This window comes from Neoarius graeffei, chromosome 26, assembly GCF_027579695.1.
Source record: "Neoarius graeffei isolate fNeoGra1 chromosome 26, fNeoGra1.pri, whole genome shotgun sequence".
NCBI classification, from domain to species: Eukaryota; Metazoa; Chordata; class Actinopteri; order Siluriformes; family Ariidae; genus Neoarius; species Neoarius graeffei.
The window spans coordinates 46,354,666-46,381,954 of NC_083594.1; the positions used below are offsets into that span (position 1 = coordinate 46,354,666).

General features: G+C 41.9%; 1 protein-coding gene across 2 annotated transcripts in view; it reads left to right on the forward strand.

Annotated features, from left to right (window-relative positions):
- Window positions 1-27,289, forward strand: part of cdh4 (cadherin 4, type 1, R-cadherin (retinal)) — a 574,783-nt gene that overhangs the window by 410,703 nt on the left and 136,791 nt on the right. For both annotated transcript variants that reach the window (XM_060910366.1, XM_060910367.1), the window contains exon 5: window positions 15,441-15,635. In XM_060910366.1, coding sequence (XP_060766349.1) covers window positions 15,441-15,635 — 195 coding nt within the window. The remainder of the gene's footprint in view (window positions 1-15,440; window positions 15,636-27,289) is intronic.

The window sequence follows — 27,289 nt, forward strand, 5'->3', positions numbered from 1 at the left end:
TCAAGAGATGGCCATATTTCAGTTCCACATGTGCGCACTCAGTCTGATATGAAATGGGTACTTTTTTTTGAGGCTTTGTAACAGGAAAGTTCTTGTATGTGGAATAATTTTGCTCAGTGGAACAATAACCTCCAGATGTCTGCAGCATGGCTGCGGGCCGACAGGCGCCCAAATGGGCATCTCCCCAGCGGAGTGCCAGCTGGCCGGGCTGGTTCTTCTGGAGCTCAGGGCAATCCATGCAGCCATTTCACACTCACTGAATCCTGAATGCCCATCAGACATCATACAACACATCGGGCCTGTTCTGGTTTATGTCTTTACACCCTCCTTTTCTCATCATCACATTCGCTTGTTAGGCTGCCAGGAAAATAAGTCTTTTCATTAGGAATCCTGTTTCAAAGCTGTGTCTTGTCCTGGCATCGCTATAAGGTGATGCATTAATTCATTCTCGGGCTTACTTTCTGGCAAGGCACTGACGTTTTGCAGTGCACAAGAGAGGCTACAATGAGATCTGATTGAATGAGTATGGCATATTACTGGATTTGTCCCTGTCGTTCAGCTGAGACGATGGAAAGGAAAAATAGAAAGTGAACGAGAGAGATGGAAAGGACGAATGTTCAGTCTTAATGAACAGATCCAGTTGGAGAGAGATAAGAGTTTTATCAGTGTTGGAACACATTGGGCTGTGGCTTTGCGCACACAGCAGCACTGAAGCATCACTGTCACATTTTTGCAGAGGGGTTCGCTGCATCACTAAGGTCACACCATGTAATTTGAAGGAAATTGTGGAGTCATTCCTTTCCTTATGGAAACCATGATTATTACAAATTCGATAATGTAATACACGATACTTTTTAGTTTTCACAGGGGGAGGAATCCAAATGAACACGTTTACAAATTTGACGCAGTATGAAATGTACAAATATAAACGCGTCAAAAGAAATCGACATTTGCGACTTATTTGAAGACAGGAATATTTGCTGGTTGAGTAGCTGGTTGTTAATGCTGCGTGATTGCACGTTGCAGAGACTACACCGATCAGCCATAACATAAAAACCATGGACAGGTGAAGGGAATAACGTTTATGATCTCATTACGATGGCATCTGTCAAGGTAGCAAGAGAACGGTCAGTTCTTGAAGTTGATGTGTTGGAAGCAGGAAAAATGGGCGAACGTAAGGATCTGAACGACTTTGACAAGGGCCAAATTGTGATGGCGAGATGACTGGGTCTGATCATCTCCAAAATGGCACATCTTGTGGGGTGTTCGCGGTATGCAGTGGTTAATACCGACCAAAAGTGGTCCAAGGAAGGACAACCAGAGAACCGACGACAGGGTCACGGGTGTCGAAGGTTCATTGATTCGCCTGGGGAACAAAGGCTAGCCCATACAGTCCAATTCCACAGAAGAGCTACTGTAGCACAAACTGCTGAAAAAGTTAATACTGGCTGAAATAGAAATTTGTGGGATTGGACTAACCCCAGAGGACTAGCCTTCATGCCCCATGTGAATCAATGACCCTTCAACACCCATGACCCTGTCGTCGGTTATCCTTCCTTGGACCACTTTTGGTCGGTACTAACCACTGCACACCGGGGACACCCCACAAGATGTGCCATTTTGGAGATGATCAGACCCAGTCATCTCACCATCACAATTTGGCCCTTGCCAAAGTCGCTCAGATCCTTACGCTTGCCCATTTTTCCTGCTTCCAACACATAAACTTCAGGAACTGACTGTTCTCTTTCTTGCTGCCTAATATATCCCACCCCTTAACAGGTGCCATTGTAATGATAATCAATGTTATTCACTTCACCTGTCAGTGGTTTTAATTTTATGGCTGATCGGTGTAGATTGACACTATTTACATCTGTTTATTGCTCGAAATATCCCTATCTGTATTCAGATTAAAAACCAAAGTGTGGCCGATACTGTAATGATGTTGTTGTTTTTGAGTTAAATATTGTGAAGGAGTTCAAGTATCTCGGGTTCACGAGTATCTTGTACACAAATGATGGTAAAATGGAGCGTGAGATGGACAGGTCGATTGGGGTAGCGTCAGCAGTAATGCAGGCGTTGTACCGGTCCGTCATGGTGAAGAGGGAGCTGAGCTGGAAGACAAAGCTCTTGATTTACCAGTCAATCTACATTCCAACCCTCACCTATGGTCATGAACTTTGGGTAGTGACCGAAAGGATGCGATCGCGGATACAAGTGGCTAAAATGAGCTTCCTCCATAGAGTGGCTGGGCTCGCCCTTAGAGATAGGGTGAGGAGCTCAGTCATCCGGAGGGATCTCGGAGTAGAGCCACTGCTCCTTCTTGTCGAAAGGAGTCAGCTGAGGTGGTTCGGGCATCTGATTAGGATGCTTCCTGGGTGCCTTCCTTTGGAGATTTTCCGGGCACGTCCAACTGGGAGGAGACCTCGGGGTAGACCCAGAACACACTGGAGAGATTATATATATCATCTGGCCTGGGAGCACCTTGGGATCCCCCAGGAGGAACTGGAAAGCATTGCTGGGGAAAGAGACGCCTGGAATACCCTGCTTAGCCTGCTGCCACCATGACCCGACTTCGGATAAGCGGAAGAAGATGGATGGATGGATGGATGGATGAATGAAATATGAACCTTACCATTATAACCCTGGAAACCCAGCAATAAAAATGCGTTTTCAGCATGGTTTGTGAATTCTGGTTCTGACAGTTCCTCAACCTCATATCACTGGAGGTCATAATTGGTCTCAACTAGAAATATGCATGAAACTGTGTTTTCTCAACCTGCTTGTGCAATTATTTTTTGTTTGTACCTTCCTGCAATATTTATTTGGTTCTCATCTCATTATCTCTAGCCGCTTTATCCTGTTCTACAGGGTCGCAGGCAAGCTGGAGCCTATCCCAGCTGACTACAGGCGAAAGGCGGGGTACACCCTGGACAAGTCGCCAGGTCATCACAGGGCTGACACATAGACACAGACAACCATTCACACTCACATTCACACCTACGGTCAATTTAGAGTCACCAGTTAACCTAACCTGCATGTCTTTGGACTGTGGGGGAAACCGGAGCACCCGGAGGAAACCCACGCGGACACGGGGAGAACATGCAAACTCCGCACAGAAAGGCCCTCGCCGGCCACGGGGCTCGAACCCGGACCTTCTTGCTGTGAGGCGACAGTGCTAACCACTACACCACCGTGCCGCCTTTATTTGGTTCTGTTTCCCTAAATATAAACAAACTTGTAGCCTAAGTTAAACTATTGCACCTTGACCAGGCAATTATTAAGGATGAATGAAGGAACACAGTGCTACATTTCATCTTAATGAACTCTAATTTTTCTCTGGCCCACAAGCTTCATATCTGATCAGTTGCTTGTGTCTGCAAAAAAGTAAAAACTTCCCATGCATCCAAGTTTGTTGTTTGCCTCCCACGGGATCTCATGCCCTGTGAACCTTTCCAAGCTTTCAAAAAAAAAAGGAAAAAAGAATAGCGCACCTTCTATTTCTATCTGTTTGTATCTGTTTAGAACATGCTTCCCAACAGAGCAACATTAGGTAGGAATTTCACCTTAAAATATTATGTTCAAAATCATTTTGATGGTGCATAATATGTAATGGGGAGAATGGATTGTCTTCCATTCTGAGTTTGTACCCAGTTTGCCAATTACAGCACTACGTAACTCTGGTGGTGCGTCCCTGAGACCTGTCACGAGAAATGGGGGCAGCCGTGGCCTGAAAGTCAGAGAAGCAGCTTTGAACCCAAAAGGTCGCTGGTTTGATTCCCAGGACCGGCAGGAAAAATGTGAGGGAAGTTGATTGAACGAACAGCACTTTCCCCTTCCTCTGTATCATGGCTGAAATGCCCTTGAGCAAGGCACCTAACCCTTAACTGCTCCCCGAGTGCTGTATCATAGCTGCCTACTGCTCTGGGTATGTATGCGCGCATTCATTGCTCACTTGTGTGTGTTCACTGCTTCAGATGGGCTAAATGCAGAGGAGGGATTTTGCTGTGCTTGAGTGTACATCTGACAAATAAAGGTTTCTTCTTCTTTGAAATGTGTAACACTTTACGGAACCATGAGACCTATGTAACGCTTTACGGCACCCCAGCCAGTCTCCAAAATCAGCCAGCAACGCGAACCACAGAAATAAGCCAAATGGGTATTCTCAGTACAGACATCATGAAGCCGAGATGAAGAGACAAAAGATGGCTCTGTCCAAGGAAGCCAGGAAGAGGAAAAGAGAGACCGGATAAGAGTAAATTTTGGACTGGCTTTTACTCATTGATGAGAGCTAAGAGAGATAAAAGGCTGCAAGACAGACCCCAAGCTGGGCTTCTTTCTGTTGAACTAGTCAGTAATATGACGTTCGCTGCTTGATGTTTGGCTCTTAGTAAAGTTCTCAACTCACTAGCTTTTGATCATCAGCCAAGTCGGCCCGATTTTGACAGAGGTTTAGCCACAAGCTTGATCTCGAGTTGATGTTAGAAAACTTTCAAGAGAACACTCGGACATCGGTACTTGTAATAAGTGCTCTTGTGTAGGTTGTTGTCTCGCTTTGTTGGTGAGCTCACCACACAAGTGTGCATCACTTTGTGTCAAGAGCATTCATGTTTTGTCAGGTTAATTTAGTTGACTAGCTGCTGTTCGTCCCAGCATTAGAGGTTCTGGTTACATTACAACCCCGATTCCAAAAAAGTTGGGACAAAGTACAAATTGTAAATAAAAACGGAATGCAATAATTTACAAATCTCAAAAACTGATATTGTATTCACAATAGAACATAGACAACATATCAAATGTCGAAAGTGAGACATTTTGAAATTTCATGCCAAATATTGGCTCATTTGAAATTTCATGACAGCAACACATCTCAAAAAAGTTGGGACAGGGGCAATAAGAGGCTGGAAAAGTTAAAGATACAAAAAAGGAACCGCTGGAGGACCAAATTGCAACTCATTAGGTCAATTGGCAATAGGTCATTAACATGACTGGGTATAAAAAGAGCATCTTGGAGTGGCAGCGGCTCTCAGAAGTAAAGATGGGAAGAGGATCACCAATCCCCCTAATTCTGCGCCGACAAATAGTGGAGCAATATCAGAAAGGAGTTCGACAGTGTAAAATTGCAAAGAGTTTGAACATATCATCATCTACAGTGCATAATATCATCAAAAGATTCAGAGAATCTGGAAGAATCTCTGTGCGTAAGGGTCAAGGCCGGAAAACCATACCGGGTGCCCGTGATCTTCGGGCCCTTAGACGGCACTGCATCACATACAGGCATGCTTCTGTATTGGAAATCACAAAATGGGCTCAGGAATATTTCCAGAGAACATTATCTGTGAACACGATTCACCGTGCCATCCGCCGTTGCCAGCTAAAACTCTATAGTTCAAAGAAGAAGCCGTATCTAAACATGATCCAGAAGCGCAGACGTCTTCTCTGGGCCAAGGCTCATTTAAAATGGACTGTGGCAAAGTGGAAAACTGTTCTGTGGTCAGACGAATCAAAATTTGAAGTTCTTTATGGAAATCAGGGACGCCGTGTCATTCGGACTAAAGAGGAGAAGGACGACCCGAGTTGTTATCAGCGCTCAGTTCAGAAGCCTGCATCTCTGATGGTATGGGGTTGCATTAGTGCGTGTGGCATGGGCAGCTTACACATCTGGAAAGACACCATCGATGTTGAAAGGTATATCCAGGTTCTAAAGCAACATATGCTCCCATCCAGACGACGTCTCTTTCAGGGAAGACCTTGCATTTTCCAACATGACAATGCCAAACCACATACTGCATCAATTACAGCATCATGGCTGCGTAGAAGAAGGGTCCGGGTACTGAACTGGCCAGCCTGCAGTCCAGATCTTTCACCCATAGAAAACATTTGGCGCATCATAAAACAGAAGATACGATAAAAAAGACCTAAGACAGTTGAGCAACTAGAATCCTACATTAGACAAGAATGGGTTAACATTCCTATCCCTAAACTTGAGCAACTTGTCCCCTCAGTCCCCAGACATTTACAGACTGTTGTAAAGAGAAAAGGGGATGTCTCACAGTGGTAAACATGGCCTTGTCCCAACTTTTTTGAGATGTGTTGTTGTCATGAAATTTAAAATCGCCTAATTTTTCTCTTTAAATGATACATTTTCTCAGTTTAAACATTTGATATGTCATCTATGTTCTATTCTGAATAAAATATGGAATTTTGAAACTTCCACATCATTGCATTCCATTTTTATTTACAATTTGTACTTTGTCTCAACTTTTTTGGAATCGGGGTTGTAGTTTAGCATGCTACTATTTCCAGCTTATCCCCTCTACACTCTGGCACAGCGGTTCCTCATGTTGATTTCCAAATAAGTTTTGTAGTTTCATGCATTTCTTTTTAAGTATCTTCTTTTATTGATCATTGCTTCAGCCCCGTCTCCCTTTGCTCTAACTAGTGAAGTCTTCACAGCTTACCCTTCCCAGGTAGCACCTGTCCCAGGCAGAATTCATGTCAATGATATACTCACAATCTCTATGTATCTTCCTCTCTCCAAGTTCTCTCTTGCACCCATATATAGCAGCCCGCTGGGAATTGTCCCAGTACTCTGGATGGCCAATCCATCATTATCTCTCCTCCTCCTGCCTCCCTTCCACACTCTCCTGCACAGATATACCCTTACACTCTTGCATACCAGTCTCCAGCTTCTACAGTCAAACCTTTTTAAAAGCATTTCAAGAAATGAGAAAGAGGACGATATAAGACGTTGTTAATCCTTCCTACTGAAAAGCCCTGGTGTAATGTACCAGGCTCAGCTGAAGAGTCAGGATCCATGTGCAGAGTTTATTGACTTGCAATCTAAAATCAAAGTACTTCGGTAGGTAATGGTCAAAGATCGTAGTATGGGCACCAATTGTGAAATCAAAAGCATAATTCAAAAAATACAGGGTTCCGACTGACGCTTGCCATTGACGAACATAATCCATCAATGACACAGAGAAAATTACAAGGAGTCGTCACAGTGACAAATACATTTGTTATCATTATCATAAGTCATCTTTTCTCGAAATCGCTCCACAAATCCCTCCATTTGCCGAAATCCAACTCCAGTGAAGAGACGGCAGGAAGCCAGAGTGTAAAGAATGAGCACATGCTTGTGACCAATAAAAATCATCTACGTACAATGACCAAATGAGCGCCAAGCTTTTGACCAATTCACAATGCATCTTAATCGGTCTGGTCTGGTGGTGTAATTATCTCTGCGTGAACCAAACAATGGTGCAGTCTAAGTTGACGAAGTTTTTCGGGTGGGCTTCTTCAAGCATTGAAGATGGTTTAAGGGCTGAAACAGCCACGGGGGAGGCACACTCAGGGCCCCAACCGTCCCCAAACACGTCGGACAGTGTCAGTAATACAGGGGTCAGTAAAAAACACTCAGGGCCCTGACCGTCCCCAAACACATTGGACAGTGTCAGTAATACAGGGGTCAGTAAAAAATACTCAGGGCCCCGACCGTCCCTGAGCACATCAGACAGTGTCAGTAATACAGGGGTCTGTAAAAAAAAAAAAACAAAGTGAAAGTGCTTCCAGCCAGCAAGCAACTGAAGGAAGCTATGTTTCGGGGGGGGTGTTGAGTTCCTGTGGCTAACTAATGTATGATGAGAAACATGGTGTCGTTCTGTGTTTGGTTTATAAATCGACAGGAAATTTAGATTCCTTCACTGTTGGTTGGTCCAAGATTCTTCCCAACTCTGTTCAACTGTAAATCCAGTTTCTGTTGAAGTAAAGGCTAAAGGGAGTCTGAATACCTCTTTAGATTAATCCCTTGCTAAAATAACCTTCAGGAAGCTCAAACTAAAGAGGTGTATTTTAGTTTGATGGTGCGCAGGGTGCCCAAAATCAAGTCTTTCTTATTAGAGGCTGGAGTTGAGCCCAAATTTGATATGTAATGGAGAGGCCTCACTGTATCTGTACAAATATTTGAAAATGTGCCAGTTTGGTTGGTATAAATCTATATTAAATCCACTTTGATATGTCGGTAACCAAGAAAAATACAGAGTAAGTGAAGAATACTTCTTAAACTTGATTTTTCAAGGAAAAACATGGATTTTTCCGAACCCAGGGGGAACCCTGAGTATACCTCAAACACGTTGTAGCAAAGGGACCCAACACAGAATAAAGAGTCTGGGAAAACACTGATCAGGACTTCTGGCATTTGCACACTAGATATGACCTGAAATTCTGATGCGAAAATGTGAACTTGTTTATATTTCGCTTTCTATTTTCTACTGATTTCATGCTGGTTTAGCACCGTGGCGGTCAGTCGTGTCCTGAGTGAATGATAGTGATTATTTATATGCAGGAGAAAGCTTTGGGTACAAACACCAAAAGGGAGAATGTCATGATCTTGTTCAAGAGTTAAAACTGAGAGACAGGATGGTGGCAAACAAGAATAAAAGAAGTGCTCAAGGTGTTGTGTGTTCACGGGTGAAATATAACCTTTCTGCTCAAAAGTGTGAGCGACACCGGTGCATAGCAGAGACTCACTGCAACATTGGAGGCTGTTTTGCTGGCTGTCTCCAGTGTCACCATGTGACACCTGTTGATTGGTTGCTGCATGTATTCGTGGGGTGAAAACTCAGAAAAATCAACCTCGTTGCGAAAAAAAAGTCGCTTTTTTGCTGTGTAATATTCATTGCGTGTGAAAGTACTCATCAAAAAAACAGTTCGAAAAAATAGAGCAACATGCAAATCTGTCGCAAAAAACATCCCTGGTGTGTAAAGGCCTTGCATGAATGAATGGCAGGACTTTGCAAAACATGACTGACGTCTTTAAATCAGAAGGACATGGCCTAATGGATAGAGAAGCAGCTTTGGGACCAAAAGGTTGCCGATTCGATTCCCTGGACCAGCCGGAATGGCTGAAGGCACCGTTCTTGAGCCAAGGCACCTAACCGCCAGTTGTTCCCCAGGCTGCTCTGTATATGTTGTACGTCAGTCTGGATAAGATTGTCTGCTAAAGGCCTGTAATGTAAATGGTGCTCAAACCAGGAAGTAAACAGAAAATGAGCAACTGACTAGAATTCTGGAGACACTGACCTCTGCTGAAGGGTGCGGTCCTGGGCCGAGTTTCCCAACAGCATCGTAGCACAAAGATCATCGTTAAATGGTTAAAGAGCGAGCAGCACAATGAACACACTCTCTCCTCGTTAAGATGCTCTTAGCGTGAAGAAGAACTTTATTCATCACACGCTTGTGAAATTCATCTCTGCGTTTAACCCATCTGAAGCAGTGAGCACACGTGTGAGCAATTAGCGCGCGCACATACCCAGAGCAGTGGGCAGCCATGCTAACAGCGCCCGGTAGTGTAGCAGATTAGTGGCAAAATACTTCACTTAATGATACAAGCACCAAATTTTGCACAGACATAGATAACATCAAGATGTTTCAAAAAAGCCCGGTAGCCACGCAGAAATTCAAAATGGCGGCCATTTTTCAAGATGGCCGACTTAAAAATGCATTTTGTACTGATAAAGCACTTCATTTCATGATATTGTCATCAAATTTTGAAGAAACATGGCTAAAGCCAAATAGCCTCTAGTAAGGTTAGTATCCTCACAAAATTTCAAAATGGCAGCCATTTTTAAAGATGGCTGGCTTAAAACACATATATAAATTACTGACAGAGCACTTCATCGAGAGATGGTCATAAAATGAGCTAAATATATAGTTTAGACCAAAGTGCTTAAGGAATTCCTGATAACCACACATACAGTAAAGATGGCAGCCATTTTCCAAGATGGCCGACTCAAAAATACATACCTTATTGACTGTGACAGAGTACAACTTAATAAATCATCAAAGTTGACAGAGCTCAAGAAAACAGCCAATTTTTCATAATATTTGAAACAAAACCATATCATTTAAAACACATAACTACATGATGCAACAACCAAAATTATAAGAAACATAGCTTAGGCCAGTTCATATCATCTTTTGCACATAAAGATAATAAAACAGCCTCATTCACATATATACAGATAAATTCTCATTTTAATATTACTGCTAACAAAACGTATGTAAACAATATAAACCTCTGGTGATTTAAAACGCAACTAATCATAGGTATGAAAATATACAAACTAATGGCATTAGGGCAAAACAACTGGAACAAAACAACCTTGTGGTTACATTGTAATAGAACAAGAATGCAAAAGCTATGACACTAGGTCAAAACTACTAAAACAGGAACAATCAACATAACTTAAACTAAATACTAAGCTCAACAAGTTTATGTACATCTTATGAGATCCATTTGCCATACCGTACATGCATGTCTCTTATCTTGGCACACAGTTACAGCCACAGAGCTGTGTACATTTCAAGCCAAGTCGGTAACACTTGCAGTTTCCTTGGCAAACACCCTTGCAGTTACACCTCGTAAGTTGCTGGCAACTCTGACTAATTGGTGCCAAAGTGGTCCACAATACCTTCCAACCATCACCCTCTTTCTCCCATCCCCATTCGGATGGACTTTCTTCATGCATTTCTCTACAACTATATTAGTAGGGTTAATACTAATGCTAATAGCTGAAAAAGTTGGGGCTAATTAGATAGCATTTGGGAAACTAAATTGCATAACTACATTTGAGTACTAAGCAATATAGTTTATAAATACATGTATAAAAACTACATTTGTTTGTTAGTGTTATTTGTTAGCCACACATTTAGCTGACACTAAACCCCATGCTGAGTTTCACAGCAATGATGTCACCAGTGTGCCCTGGTTGTGCTCTGACATCATTCTTCTATATAATAATGACATATATAAATAGATGATCATGAACACTATTTGTCTTGCAGTCATGAACTTAAAGTCCTAAAATAAAATATACACTGATCAAATGTGTGAATTTGGTGAAGAATAAACAAAATCATGTGAAATGCATCATTTAATTATGTGTATATGATGTAATAAGCTGTAAAATGTTAATTGCAGGTCAAAATATTATGCTTTCCCGCTATTTTGGCTGCCATCTTGAATTTTTCAGGTGGCTACCGGGCTTTTCTGAAGGAGGGGTATCTAAACCAAGTCTGTGCAAATTTTGGTGCTTGTATCATTAAGTGAAGTATTCCTGTAAAATTTGGACCTAATCTGCTACACTATGGGGAGCAGTTGGGAGTTAGGTGCCTCGCTGAAGGCCGTCCCATATTAACCTAACAGCAAGGAGGAAACCCACACAGACACGGGGAAAACATGCAAACTCCATACAGAAAGGCCCCCGCTGGGCTCGAACCCAGAAGCTTCTTGCTGTGAGGCAACCATGCAAACCAGTTACCCCACCGTCCCGCCCAGAGGCTTTTGGGAAACCCACCCCTGGTCTGTTGTGACCCTGTGGGCCGTTGTAAGGAAACAAACACTGAATCTTAAATTGTTCCTCCAATGGGAAAACCAGTGAATTCTTTAGGATTATTGATTTAACCTTTTTCTTTCCTGAACATATTTATTTATTTAATCATGATGGATGTCCATGGACTCTGTGGTATTTAAACCTGAGAACAGTGCTTTCATCAATGCTACCCTCCTCATTTAGATTCCAGTTAAATCCCAAAGTTCGATTTGAACTGAGAAATCGAAAAAGACAAGCAGATAAAGTGTGGCTGACGTAGTTATGGAAAGGTCCACCGGCGGATTTAACAATTCCAGCATTACAGATGGTTTTGTCAAGCATGGTAGGAGCACCAGAAGGTATCGGCAGCAATCCAACCAAATGGACAGAGTTACAGCCTCGAAAACCAGAAACATTCGTCAGTTGGATTGACCATCTTAACCTTCTCCTTGGCCTTTGGACCAGTGACAACACCATTCTCACCACTGGCCATAGTGTTTTCCTGTCAGTTTTACGATGTAGGTCGTATTTGATCCATCAGATTCCATTTGGTACGTGGCCAAAGCATGCGTCACTGTTGAAGTGCTCTGTCGTATGGGCTGCCGAGCACAATCCCAGCTGCGATTTATTATCCTCAAAAGACCTTTAAGTGAAGACCTCATGGCTGTCTTAGTAATCTGTCTTTTGGCCACAGGTGTTCTAGTGGTAAACGTGAATTGTTTTTGTAGCCTTGATGCTGACAAGAGCAGGTAAATTAGATGAGTAGGGTTTTGTGTCTGTTGTGGGAGGAAAGATGTGGCTATCTCAATACAGTGCGGTAACATGCAAGCCAAGTACAAGATCCTCTTACTTGTGTGGGCGATGTCTGTTTTCCTGTCTTCATAAATTGCAGTCATCTAGATTTTTCTTCACGTTTAGTCAGACAGGTCCATTTATAGTGTGTATCTTCTACAGCAATATTACATATTGGAAAGCACATGCTTCAAATATATTGGAGTCCAGCGATGCATCTTTGAAATATGAATAGAACATGAAGCCCAGTTCTTCAATTGCTTGTGATTCAGGAGGATGTGTGGGATTGGATGGTGCATTTGTTCTTAACAGTGGAAATGGACAATTCCATCATCCTATATTTATTGTGGGTGCAGTTGGTCTTAAGTGATCAGTCTCATTAAATCAGTCTCATTAATAATACCATTAATTTTGGTGCTTAATAATAAATTACCAAACAGCTAAATTATGGTATATTCCAAATTATCATGATCACTTCCAATGCAGCAATAATGTATCACTTACCAAGCTACAACCAATAGCACTCATACACCTTGGAATTCTTTGAGATTGTGTGACTTCCAGGATACATCAGCAAAACAGACAATCACAGGTTCAGAATAATTGAATTTATTATAATGATAAAAATGAGTAATAGCAGTTGAAATATTCAAATATGATCAGCTATATATATATATATATATATATATATATATATATATATATATATATGTATGTGTGTCTGTGTGTGTGAGGGGAGAGAGAGAGAAAAGGGGGTGTGTCCTGTGCGCGACTGCGCAGTATGGGAAGGAGGAGACAAAGAGGGTTTGAATGTGAGCGGGGGAGAATGCGCTGTAAGTTTGAAATGAATCAGGCCTTGGAATGTTATCTAAGGTGTGTTTGTGTTGGGGGAGGTGACCACCTTGTGGTCGAGACAAAGGAATCCCACCTCGTGGTATTCTAACCCACTACTTATAACATTACCAAATTCACTGAAATCTTGATGAGGTCAAAATATGTGTAATAATGAAATTAAAGGTGTTAGGAAGGATAGAGAAAGCATGCAACAGCCTATCTATAAAAAAAAACAACAACTGAGAGAACATAGAACAATGATCAATTCAACACTCTGAGCGTCTACAGCAGGGGTCTTCAATCCTATCCACAAAGGGCCAGTGTGGCTGCAGGCTTTCATTCCAACCAAGCAGGAGCTACACCTGATTTCACTTGTTTAATCATTTCACCCTCGTCTCCAGTCAACAATCAAGTGAGCCTCCAATTTGGCTGTAATGAAAGCCTGCAGCTACACCGGCCCTTTGCGGATAGGATTGAAGACCCCTGGTCTACAGTGTGCACAGTTAAACAGTTTCTGAGTTTAAATTCGCACTACTTCATAAAGCTAATTCCTAAGACTAGTTTTGCCCCAAATGCCAGTCTTACTTCCAGTATTTTGCTCCTATGTAGGAATGCAGAGATGTTCCGAAACTTCTGGAGTTCACAGAGGTCGTGGAGGCTTCTGTGAAAGCGCAGAGAATTTCTTGGTCCGAACTTCAGCGTTCGTGAGGAAAAGTCTCTGATCAGCAATGTGCACAGTGATTAAGTCAGAAGGAATCCGGTCGCTTCTAACTTTTAATTAAACTGCTTTGGGCTGCAGTCGTAACGTTACTTATAATGAACAAATAAAAAAAACCGGTTGTAACTCAATCTGAGTGAGAGAGCGCAATTTAAGTAGTTTTACCGTGGCCAGTGGTAAACGAAAAATGCGCTGAATCTTCTTTCTTGCCAGGCAGAAGTTGTGATTTCGGACGGTCCAGTGAGAGAGTCTCTCTTTATGTCTGTTACCGCGTGGTTCACAGCACCAAAGAGACCGAACTGGAAGTTTCCGGGTCACTTATAGAGTCATGGAGGAAGTGACGTAGGTGATCCCGCCCAGGCGTGACGTAGGTCATCATGGAAGTTGGTTGATGGGATCTGTAGTTCTTAGACGGGACGGGACTGTCCCTACATTATACACTTGGGATGTAAGCAAATCCGAATACATTATTCAGAATGAACAGATGTTGCACTTTATTCTATCCATGTTCACTGGATATGAGCAATCACACACTCCGATTGGCTACTACTAAGCTATTAGCTCATATAATGTGAGTAGAGAAAAACAAAATGGCGGCGCGTGCTGCTGAACCAACAGAGGATGAAATAAAAATTAGACTCGAAAAAACACCGGAAAAATACAAAAAAAAAAGGCAACAAAATATGGAATGAAAGTATTTGATGGTAAGAACGTATCTTTTTTTTTTTCCCCAAGAATTATTATTAGAGCATTTTTCACAAATTGCTCGTGTCATTTCGCCGGTTTGTTTGCATTCTTCATCTTTAAACAGTTGTTTATTTATTTATTTTTTAAAAATACTGGTTCAAAAGCTCAAAGAAGTTTGAAAATTACAGAACTGAAATGTCCAAGGAAGAATTAAGTAAATGTCGAAAGTTATTCTATACCTCGGTACGACAGCAAGGCGGCACTTTCTACAAAGAAACAACACTAAAGTCAATTTGTGCAGCCGTCGATGGGTTTTTAAGAAGTCCGCCTAAGCGGAAATGATTTTGATAAAGTTTTTATTTATCGAATTTACAAAAAAAAAAAAACCTCTGTTTTCTCAAAATCCAGTGAATGTGGATAGAATAAAACAGTTACTCCACTCAATCTCGTCGTACATGGCTTATAGCCAACTCACTCTTACTCACCTCATCGGCTATCAGATCATGTACGACTCGATTTTGTGGAATAATTGTTAAATATACACATGCGTGTCGTAAAAATCTGCCTGAAACATTCACAGAACATCTGGTTAAGACTAGAGTGTGCACCTGAACTGGAATCATGTGAGACCCAACAAAAAAAAAGTTGCTAGCGGACTTTTTTTTTTTTTTTAACTTTCAGGTGAGTAGTCGGAGATGAAGCTTGTTGGACAAAGACCAAGTGAATTAACATGAATGTGATGCATTTACAGCATTCATCCTTTCATATGTGTTAACTGCCTGGTCAGTTTAAATTGGGGGCTGTTTTAATTGGGTTTCTAGGTTTTTAAAATTTTCAGAAATGGCGCAAACGAAAAGTAGCACTAGAAAATGAGTGGGCACGTATTTTTTGCGTCGTATTACACCTCTGTTATACAGTAAAGGTACAACCAGTTGTGTTGCTGCTTGTCCATACCTTTTTTTTTTTTAACAACAGTATGACTCATGACGAGGCTGGGATTCAAATTAGCCTGAACCTATGTGTTTCTCTTTTCACAGATTGGTGATGAAACAGGTCATCACTTAAGATCCCACCACAATCATTACTCCAACCCCAGAGTCATCATGTTCCCACGCCGACACCAGCGAGGCTCCTCCACCAATGGGCTGCGCCGTCAGAAGAGAGACTGGGTCATTCCTCCCATCAATGTGCCCGAGAACTCTCGAGGACCCTTTCCACAAATGCTCGTCAGGGTGAGTGACTGACTGCTTTGACCACCATCTTATCGACCATAAGCAACATCAAATATTTGTATTTCTGTAGCTGCTTCAGCTTAAAACATTGAGAAGGATACTAAAAGTTTTACATCTCGAACTCCTTCACCAACAATGATTTTGTTACTATATGTTTCTCAATTGGTATATTGTTGGAGCATCTGTTGAGAGTATCAGAAATCAGAATGATAAAACCTGCATGAGACCTTTCTTCTGGAATGGTAGCTTTCAAAAAAAGATCTCAAAACCCATAGTCTGTGTGCAGTGAAACAAGAGAAACATGGTTGTCAAGCCACCTTTCTCATCACTCACGCTTGTGAAGAGTAGACCCTCTGGTCCACCATTCTTCTGAAGTACAGTATTACGAGAGAACATTCTTGAGAGATCCCATACGCAGGTACACACTTGTTTCTTCTCTGGAGTTCTCGGGTATAAAGTGGACTCAGATTCAACACCAGATTGAAACCTTGCCATGAATGAATAATCTGTAATGGGGTTTGACACGAGACGTGTGGTCTATTCAGTCTGGTGTGCAAACAATGAAAGGTCTTGATTTTTTTTTTTTGAACTGGATTTAAGTGGTTTGCCTCTCCAGATTTCTTTCTCTGAGTTTTTCAAAGTTCCTTCCGTGCCAGGACCTGGTCTTCCCAGGTAGTCTCTTGTCCCATTACTAACCAGGCCCTTAAGGTGCATGGTCCTCTGGTAGCCATGCTCACATCTGTATTGCAGCGTGCCTCGCCAGACGGCATCATTTTTTATCACGGTCTTTGGTAGTAATAATAATAATAAGTTAAATTTATATAGCGCCTTTCAAAAAACCCAAGGACGCTTTACAATTATAAACAAGGAAAGAAAAAAAATTTAAATAAATAAAAAATAAGAAGTCCACCAAGTAGGGGTCAGGATGTAATTCCCGTGGTGTAGCAGCCACGGTCCCACCAAAAGGCACACGAAAACAAGTCCCACATCTCCAGCACCGCCGCCGTCAGCAACATCGCTCGAACACCACGCCATGGATCCACACAGCGAGCAGAGAAGCTCCGCCACACAGAGCGCTGGTGTGTTCCAAACTGCCTGCACAGCCGCCGTGACACCACCGAGCAACATTGCTCGGAACATCACGCCAAGCGTTAAAGCGCAGAGCGCTGGACAACCATGATGTAAAATGAGCAACGAGCTCACTGCAGTTCATAGCTGGGAGCGCAGGCATCGCCCACAGCGAACCAAGGCCTGGAGGGAACCGACGCCCAAAACTGGGTCTGGAGCTACACCACAACCGGCGGACAAAACACTCAAACAAACATCAAACTACACAAACACACAGGAAAAAAAAGAAATAAAATAAAAAAGCTCTGGTGAGAAGCGGCAGCCAGAACGCGCACGACGTACTCTCAACCGGAAACGAAAAAAATGAGATGACCTGACTGAGAGTGGAACTTGCGATATCCTGGTCAAGATATGTACACGCGAACCACTAGGCCAACTTGGAGTAGTTAGATCCCCTTTAAACATCACGCAGTTCCAGAAACACAACTAAAAATAGAGCTGTATTGGGTATCTGTCCTGATACTGTGTTCATTTACTCATACTCCTAAAAAGTGATCCAATACCAGCATTGAGACATCATTACAATCCAGTAACACCATTGGTAAGCATTGAGGACATTGTCACTGTAATGAACCGGCGACATGAAATGAGAACGATCACACCTTTTCCCATGTGAAACGAAACCTGCTCTTGTTCATCAAGTGTACTCGATCCAAGGTAACTAATCTAGCTAATGCACTTCATTTAAAAGCTTTCTCAGGTTATAAATCATGCATCAAGTAACTTAAGGCCATGTGCACTTTTCATGGCCGCCGTTAGGGTGCATCGGTTGGCCTCACTTTCATAAAATCTGATGCATTTTTGTTTGGGTGTTCCTTTTCACCAATAAAGACATCCTGTAAAATTTTTTGACCATATTCAAAAGTCTAATGGTGGCACCATGAGGTTCATTTTTTGCCAAAAAACGCTTATTTTATGTTTTCGCGTAAGGTTTGAATCACAATGTTGGACTTCATTTATTGATTTCTTGTGAGCCAGAGATCATGTTAAGAACCTTTGCAAGGGATTGAGAAGCATTAATGTGATTCATAATACATTTGTATTGTTTAAAAGTCGTTGAACAATGATTCAATGAACAGCTAAAACTCAAACTGTGCTTGATAATATATTTAGAATATGTACTAAACATGTGTATCTAAGATATTTGGTATACTCTATAAGGTGCCATAATGTTTCATGAAAAGTGATCGAAATTTTGTCATAAAAGTCATAAAATAGCAGCTTTTTCCATAACTTTGAGCTCCTGGTGCCACCATTAAACTTTTGAATTTTGTCAGAATATTTCACCCAGTGTTTTTTCTTACCAAAAGGAACATAAAAACAAAAATGCATCATGATCGGAGGAACTTTTCATTTTTAGGGGGCAACTGATGCACCGTAGCCGCCGTGTAACCCAGGGTAACACAAACAGAGCTCAGTAACGTTCCATGACACTATTCATTAATATTAAGGCAAGTTCCTAATTTTGCTATCAGGAAGTACTAAAAAACATGAGTGCATCAGAAACTTCAGTATCTTAGTACACGTACTCATAATTGAAGTTTCTGATACATTTTTTTTTTGCAGCATGGAGCTTATCTGTCCATGTGAAAGCTTTGAAAGCTGAATTTTGTATTCTCGGTCCTTCAGCCTTTCCGGTGAGGCTGAGCCTTCAGTACACAGTCCTCATCCTCACCTACTGCCTCATGCCCATTTTTCCAGATTACACACAGGGATTACAGCAATCTTCTCCGACATACACACAATGACAAGGCTTGTGAGCATGAAAGCACCATGAAGTCAGTTGTAGAAATGTTCTGATAACCTCATTCCCACCTTTGCCATTTCAGATGGCTGGGCTTAACAGATCTCACGCTGTGGCTGTTTACTCAGAGCAGAGCTTTATTTCTTGTTGGCCATTTTCCGGGAGTGTGTGCGCTCAGACCCAGGTCAACATACCGTAACGCTGCTGACAAATTCAAGCATTTACAGTACCAGTCAAAAGTTTGGACGCACTTTCTAATTTAGTGGGTTTTGTTTATTTTTATGAATTAGGAGACACTTCGTCATGTCTTAAAATGATGATGGATGTCGTGTCTCTTTACTTAGTTGAGCGGTTCTTTATATAATATGGATTACTACAGTACAGTGTTGGTGTTGAATAGGGCTATTTACTGTATTTTTATTATTTAATGTTTACTGTTTGATCTCAAATACATGAAGAAGGCAAGAAACTCGTCCACTAATTAACTTTTGACGAGGTACACCTGTTAATTGAAAAGCATTCCAGGTGACTACGTCATGAAGCTGATTGCGATTTTTCGTCGCAACTTTTTGACGCAAGCGAAATATTGCTTCGTGTGTGGATATTTACGACGGCGATTTTTTTTGTAGCTTGCGACAGATCGCCGGTATCAAACATGTTTGATATTCTGCGACAAAAAAAAAATCGCCAGTCGCTGACTTGTTGCAGAGATATCGCCGCATGTGCGTGTCTATGTAATAACGAAGCGATCACCTCCAAAGGCTAAGCCAATCCCCGCCCACGAAGTAGTCGCGTGATTTCCACATGACTTGCATCCCCCTCCCTGAATCGCCCACTGGTCACAGGTAACGCGCACACGCAGCTACCCGAGAGGGGAAACTTGCGTCCAAAAATCACAATGCGCTTGCGACGAGAAGTCGCCCGTGTGCGCCGGGTTTTAAGATAATGCCAGTAGTGTGTAAAGCATCATCAAGGTAAACGCTGGCTACTTTGAAGAATCTAAAATATGAAACATTTTGTTTCTCTCATACTACTTTTGTTTACCAACATAGAATTCTTTATATGTTCCAGATGTTATTTCATAGTTTTGATGTCTTCAGTATTTTTCTACAATGCAGAAAATAGTCCAAATACATAAAAACCTGTGAATGAGTAGGGGTGTACAAATTTTGTGTTTGACTGGTACTGTATGTTTAAGTCTTTGACTTTAAGCTGAGGGCTGTTTGATCATAATAATAAATAAAGCAATAAACTACTGTAGTTGCCTATTGAACAAAAGAAGCAATATCCATCATGATATAGCCTACAGTACCACTTAGACATATTTATTCCACTGCAAGTTAGAATATCTTGAATTTATTCTATCCACATTCACTGGATATGAGCAATGGCGTGCTCTGATTGGCTACCCTACTACTCGGATATCAGCTCATATACCGTGAGGAGAGAAAAACGAAATGGTGGAGCGTGTTGCTGAACCAACCGAGGACGAAATAAAAACTCTACTCGAAAACAAAACCCCAAAAATTATCAAGTATTTAAAAGAAACAGAAATGGCTAAAAGAACATAGTTTGTTGTTGGGATTTTTTTCCCCCCGAATATCTCCTGTTCCACACTCCAGCCCAGTCGGTGGCGGTAATGCACCTTTAAGTTGGTTTGCCAACCACCAAAAAAAGACCCCCAAAAATACCAAATAAAAAGCAACAAAATACGGAATAAAAGTATTTGATTGTAAGAACTTTTTTTTTTCAAAAATTATTATCGCATTTTTCACAAATTGCTCCCGTCATTTCGCCGGTTTGTTTACATTCTAAGCGGAAATAATTTTGTAGGACGTTTTGTATAAAGTTTTTATTTATCGAATTTGCTAAAAATAAAATGCTCCATTTCTCAAAATCCAGTGAACATGGATAGAATAAAACAGTTATTCCACGAAATCGAGTCATACATGGGGCTTATAGTCAGCTCGGGGCTACGCGCCTCGTTGGCTATAATCCATGTATGACTCGATTTCGTGGAATAACTGTTTTATTCTATCCACGTTCACTGGATTTTGAGAAAGGGGGCATTTTTATTTTTTCAGTAACACGCGGCGCCATTTTGTTTTTCTCTACTCACAGTACATGAGCTGGTATCCTAGTTGTAGAGTAGCCAATCAGAGCATGCGATTGCTCATCTCATCTCATTATCTCTAGCCGCTTTATCCTTCTACAGGGTCGCAGGCAAGCTGGAGCCTATCCCAGCTGACTACGGGCGAAAGGCGGGGTACACCCTGGACAAGTCGCCAGGTCATCACAGGGCTGACACATAGACACAGACAACCATTCACACTCACATTCACACCTACGCTCAATTTAGAGTCACCAGTTAACCTAACCTGCATGTCTTTGGACTGTGGGGGAAACCGGAGCACCTGGAGGAAACCCACGCGGACACGGGGAGAACATGCAAACTCCGCACAGAAAGGCCCTCGCCGGCCCCGGGGCTCGAACCCAGGACCTTCTTGCTGTGAGGCGACAGCGCTAACCACTACACCACCGTGCCGCCCGCGATTGCTCATATCTAGTGAAATGTAAAGAGAATAATTCATGTTATCGCTTGTGTACTGGAGGGATCAGCTCATGTACGGCTCGATTTCGCGGCGTAACTGTTAAATAGTTGAAATTTTCCTATTTGAAGAATACAAGACACCACCTATGAGGTTATTAAACCTAGTTTGAGATTCGAACCAGCTTATTCCAAGACGTTAAAATAAAATGATCTGTCCGTGCAGCAAGATAACGCCACTCGTGTTAAATAATTTACTCCTCAAATTCAGTTTTCACTTTTTTGCAGTGGTGTGTGTGTGTGTGTCCAAACTTTAGACTGGTAGTGTATAAATAATGAGACTATTGGTGCGTTAAATTAGGTTATAACATAGTGTCGGGGATTTCCAAAAAGGTATAACCCATAGTTAACACTCAGTGCCAAGTTGTGTAGCTTGTCTTTGTAAATTTCCGAAATGTCTGACAGAAGTGTTGACGGTCCCTGGAGGTTTTGTCTCATTTATTGTTTATCCTGAATCTCTAACAGATTGATTGATTATGGACCGAAGCAGCGACCGAAGTCGTTTTCCTCGATGCTCATTTATGCTCAGTGTCTATATTTCTCAGTTTGGCCATTGTGTTTTTTAAAAATAAATAAATAAATCACATTAACATTACAGCTAAGACTAATTAGCCTGGATTTAGCAAGCGAAGGAAATATTTCCATATGAGACACAGCATATGACACGTATACCACAGCAGAAACCAACGTACTGTATCCAAGATACCGTGTGTGTGTGTGAGAGAGAGACTGCATTCTCCTCCTCCAGCAGAATACAGATGGTCCCCGAGTCTTGCACATAGACACATCTGTATAAGAAGCACAATCTCACAGACACAAAGCTACCCAGCAGTACAAACTGTTCCTCTATTGTTGTCTGGCCAGGAGGCCAGAGGTTATCCCATCCTCTCTGATTGGCTCATAATCATTTGTCAACAAAATAGGCCAGCTTTAGCATACAAATCTCAATAAAAGCATTGAATGCACCGAAGACCAGACCATAAAAATACATATATATTTTATAAAAAGGTGATCAGTAACTGATATTACACAGAGGACATGTGTGGGTGGAAAATGAACACTTGCGTAGTGTGATGTTAGGAACAGAATGTGAAATTAATGACCGGATATTCATCGAGTTGTGTGTACACACTGAGGGGCGTTAAATACATCATAGCTACAGTACTTCACCGTTTATTCTTTTCTCCAATCGACCACTACTCGATTCTCTCTACAATTTTCAATCTGCAAGAGAAAGAGAGAGGGCAAGAACTGAGTAAGTAATACATTTTTTAAAAAGCGGCATGGTGGTGTAGTGGTTAGCGCCGTCGCCTCACAGTAAGAAGGTTCCGGGTTCGAACCTCACGGCCGACAGGGTTCTTTCTGTGTGGAGTTTGCATGTTCTCCCCGTGTCCGCGTGGGTTTCCTCCGGGTGCTCCGGTTTCCCCCACAGTTTAAAAGACATGCAGATTCGGTACAATGGGGCCACTGTAATTGGCGCAAGCTGTTGTGGTCTCCCATGCCATGATGTATGTGTGTGTGTGTGTGTATATATATATATATATATATATATATATATATATATATACCGTAAAATACCAAATAATAGCCCGGGCGATTATTTGTCTCAATCACGTAAGAGACCCGGCGCGTATTAGAGACTAGGCGGCTATTTGGAACAGGCGATTAATTCCTTCTTCACAAACACCTTCCCCAAAATCTACCTCAAAACGGGGAAAAAAATCATTCTCAGATAGGCCTACTTTTAACCAGTATAACTTACAGTTTGTTTAGAGTTAGATTACAGATAGCACGGTGCCGACTTCGGGGAATTTTGAAGACGCAGAATGCATCTTCGCATGGCACAGTCGGGGTGGATAAAGGATAAATCACACACCTTTTCCTGTTAATGACTAGTTAAGTGCATGCTTTACAAAATAATCAAGAAACCACACCATTGTCTGTGCGCAGCACTGTGATTTAATTACTCTGCAAAGTTATGGTCACTTGCTATCACCCTCACCCATGCAGCCTCCACCCTTTGCGCTTCGCGATGTCTGTCAGTCTGAAATTGCATGGAGGGCGCGACGTTGAAGCAACATAATTAGGGTGCGAAGTGTCAAACCAAAGGGTTTTTTCTTATGCTGAAAAATAAGTGACCTGCAGTGGCTACATACTGTCATCTTGCATTCTCACGTTTCTCTCCAAGACGTCTCCCTATTTGGCGGATATGAGCCTATTCCCCGAGTGAGTTGGTACGGTGGCTCGACCCCGTAGAAAACTTAAAGTTCGGATGAAAGTTAGTTGAATAGGTTACTGACTTGTAGGCCTACATGTTGCCTGCCTGACGCGTGCTTCTGCCCAACTTGCACGACAGATTACTTGTTGAAAAGGCCCCTTGGATTAGATTGGCCGCGAGCAGACTGAAATGCATGTTAGAACGCTCTCACCTTTTTTGTAAAGCGTCTTCCAGATCCGAATGGGTAAGGGCAAGTGAAATGGTATAAGGTCTTTAATAAAACTCAGTGTGTGCTTTGACGCATGCATTCGGCAATTTAGGTCGTTTAACAGAAGCAGCAGTCCAACCTTGGAAACCCGCAGTCCTCAATGTCACCGCACACGCTGGCTTTCGTTGGGTATACCCAAAGGGGTGGCTAAGACATCTGTCAAAAGTTACGGAGTTGCATTCCTCAAGAAATATTACGGTAGACCAAGATTATAACATTGAAATGGCATGTTTATTATCACGTAACAAAATGTTGTAAACAGTATTATAGAAATAATTTCATTCATTCATTCATTCATTCATTCATATTGTTTCGGTAGAAAACTATGCAATGCAAAATCGTTTAAACACCAGAAAACCAGAAAAGTGCTGGGCCTCAAGATTCTAGATAGAATGTTCGGACGCTTTTTTTTTTTTTTTGAGACCCCGGCGAGTATTCGGAACTGGCCTTTATTTGTCACAACACACGCGTACACCCGGCCGTTAAAGGGAACTCGGCGGTTAATTGGAACTCGGCTATTATTTGGTATTTTACGGTATATATATATACACCTATGGCAAAAGCTAAATAAATAAATAAATATTTAACAGTTATTCCAAGAAATCGAGTCGTACATGAGCTGATAGCTGACGAGGCACGGAGCATAATCCATGTATGACGAGATTGAGTGGAATAACTGTTTTATTTTATCCACAGTCGCTGGATTTTGAGAAACGGAGCATTTTTGTTTTTTGCAAATTTGATAAATAAAAACTTTTATACAAAACGTCCGACAGAATCATTTCCGCTTAGAATGTAAACAAACCGGCGAAATGACAGGAGCACTTTGTGAAAAATGTTGTGATAATTCTTTAAAAATTAAAAAAAGATATGTTCTTACAATCAAATAGTTTTATTACAGATTTTGTCGCGCTTGTTTTGGGGTTTTGTTTTCAAGTAGAGTTTTTATTTCGTCCTCGGTTGGTTCAGCAACACGCTCCGCCATTTTATTTTTCTCTACTCACGCCCCGTGTCTGAAATCGCTCACTGGTTCACTACTCACTACACTACCGTTCAAAAGTTTGGGGTCACTTTGAAATGTCCTTATTTTTGAAAGAAAAGCACTGTTCGTTTCAATGAAGATCACTTTAAACTAATCAGAAATCCACTCTATACATTGCTAATGTGGTAAATGACTATTCTAGCTGCAAATGTCTGGTTTTTGGTGCAATATCTCCATAGGTGTATAGAGGCCCATTTCCAGCAACTCTCACTCCAGTGTTCTAATGGTACAATGTGTTTGCTCATTGCCTCAGAAGGCTAATGGATGATTAGAAAACCCTTGTACAATCATGTTAGCACAGCTGAAAACAGTTGAGCTCTTTAGAGAAGCTATAAAACTGACCTTCCTTTGAGCAGATTGAGTTTCTGGAGCATCACATTTGTGGGGTCGATTAAATGCTCAAAATGGCCAGAAAAACGTCTCGACTATATTTTCTATTCATTTTACAACTTATGGTGGTAAATAAAAGTGTGACTTTTCATGGAAAACACAAAATTGTCTGGGTGACCCCAAACTTTTGAACGGTAGTGTATATAGGGAATTACTGTATAGAGGACTATATAGCGAGCTCATTGGTAAAGTGAAAAAAAAAAAAAACGCTTTCGGACACTACTCTGTCGCGCTGTTATTTACGTCGTTACCGAAAACATGCCAGATCAGCTATGAGGCTGGTGGGTTTTCATTCAAAATAATAAATACATGCACGCATTTTTGCAATAAATCCCTATTATACTGAGCGCATTTCCCACATTAATACATACAAAGTATTTTGTATCTGCTGCATCTTTCAGTTCTTTGAAATCAAGGCTGAATGCTTTCTTCTTTGCCGCTGCCTTTTATTAAATCAAATTTGAGGCTTTTAATTTGATTTCTTTCAGCGCGACCGCATTGCACGATGGGATAGTGACCATCGGTTGTACACTACTTTTCGTGATGCATTGTGGGATACTTTGAGTGCACTATATAGGCTGTAATAATGCTCACTATACATTTGGACAACACTACAAAACGGCGGCCTCGCTCTGTAGTGCTCTATATAGTGAGCAGGGAGCAATTTTCGGACACAGGGACGGTATATGAGCTGATAGCCTAGTAGCAGAGTAGCCAATCAGAGCGTGCGATTGCTCTCATCCAGTGAATGTGGACAGAATAAAAATAAATATGTATGTATCAGAAAGTAGGGCGGCACGGTGGTGTAGTGGTTAGCACCATCGCCTCACAGCAAGAAGGTCCGGGTTCGAGCCCCGTGGCCGGCGAGGGCCTTTCTGTGCGGAGTTTGCATGTTCTCCCCGTGTCCGCGTGGGTTTCCTCCGGGTGCTCCGGTTTCCCCCACAGTCCAAAGACATGCAGGTTAGGTTAACTGGTGACTCTAAATTGACCGTAGGTGTGAATGTGAGTGTGAATGGTTGTCTGTGTCTATGTGTCAGCCCTGTGATGACCTGGCGACTTGTCCAGGGTGTACCCCGCCTTTCGCCCGTAGTCAGCTGGGATAGGCTCCGGCTCGCCTGCGACCCTGTAGAACAGGATAAAGCGGCTAGAGATGATGAGATGAGATGAGTATCAGAAAGTAATAAATACTTAAAGGGAAAGAAAGACGCTTATAGATTGTCCCAAACAACTCCAGAAGGGGAAGATAATAAAAAGCTTGCAGCTTATATCGTTACCCGAACAGGTTTAAGCATCATATAAGGGGAAAAAAAAAAGAGACAGACAGATTAAACACTATGGTAGAAAGAAAGAAAAACTTTTTTGGAGCTCATATGTTGGCCTACATGACTCCAGGCTTTTCTTTTTCCTTTTTCCCTTTTTTTTTTTTGCACTATAGCAAGAACTTCATGTGGTGAACTTCACTGGAGTCCAATTAAGCAATTAACCTTTGGAGTGTAATTACTTCTTTTCATCAGCACAATGAGGCACTGTGCTCCCTGCTATGAGGCACGCACGCATTTGTGTCTTCTCTCTAATCGGATAGAGCGGGGAGAGAAAATGCACCGCTCTGTCGGCTAATCTAATAAATGGCGCGACATACATTTATCATTGTTTGCACTTTGTTTATCTCCAATTACCTCTGAAAAAGAATTTCAATAAAAGCCCATCTAGTGTACACACACACACACACACACACACACACCCCTCTCAAAATGAAAGCAGCAAATTCATAATTTACTACCTGCTACCAATCAATCTGCAGCACTACTCTCTCCCCCGCTACACCTCCACCCCAAATAGTCCATTAGCTCAGAGATGAGCTGGAAAGCACCGCACGCTCAGCCAAAATCAGCCGCCTTTTCATTTCGGTGAATACAGCGGATGCTTGTCGGATGAATAGGAGGGTGATGCCGCAGATGGAGACAGCAGTGTCTCAGTGCAGACCAGAAACACTGAGGATGGAGCGCGGTCTACAGAGAAAGAGAAATGCTGAAAGGAGTGATGAGCCTTCGATAAGATGAGAATGTTTGTTAGTTTCTGCTTGTTTGATACCCATTTGATCCTCCTTCCCCACTCGGTGCACCTTTTCTGCTTCCTTGCTCCTGGGAATAAGAGCTACATCTATTAAGGGTGGAACAGTACCACAGAGTGATTGAAAGAGCCAACAAAATACGTGTGTGAGAGAGATTTTTCTTGAAGCTATGTTTGCATGAATGT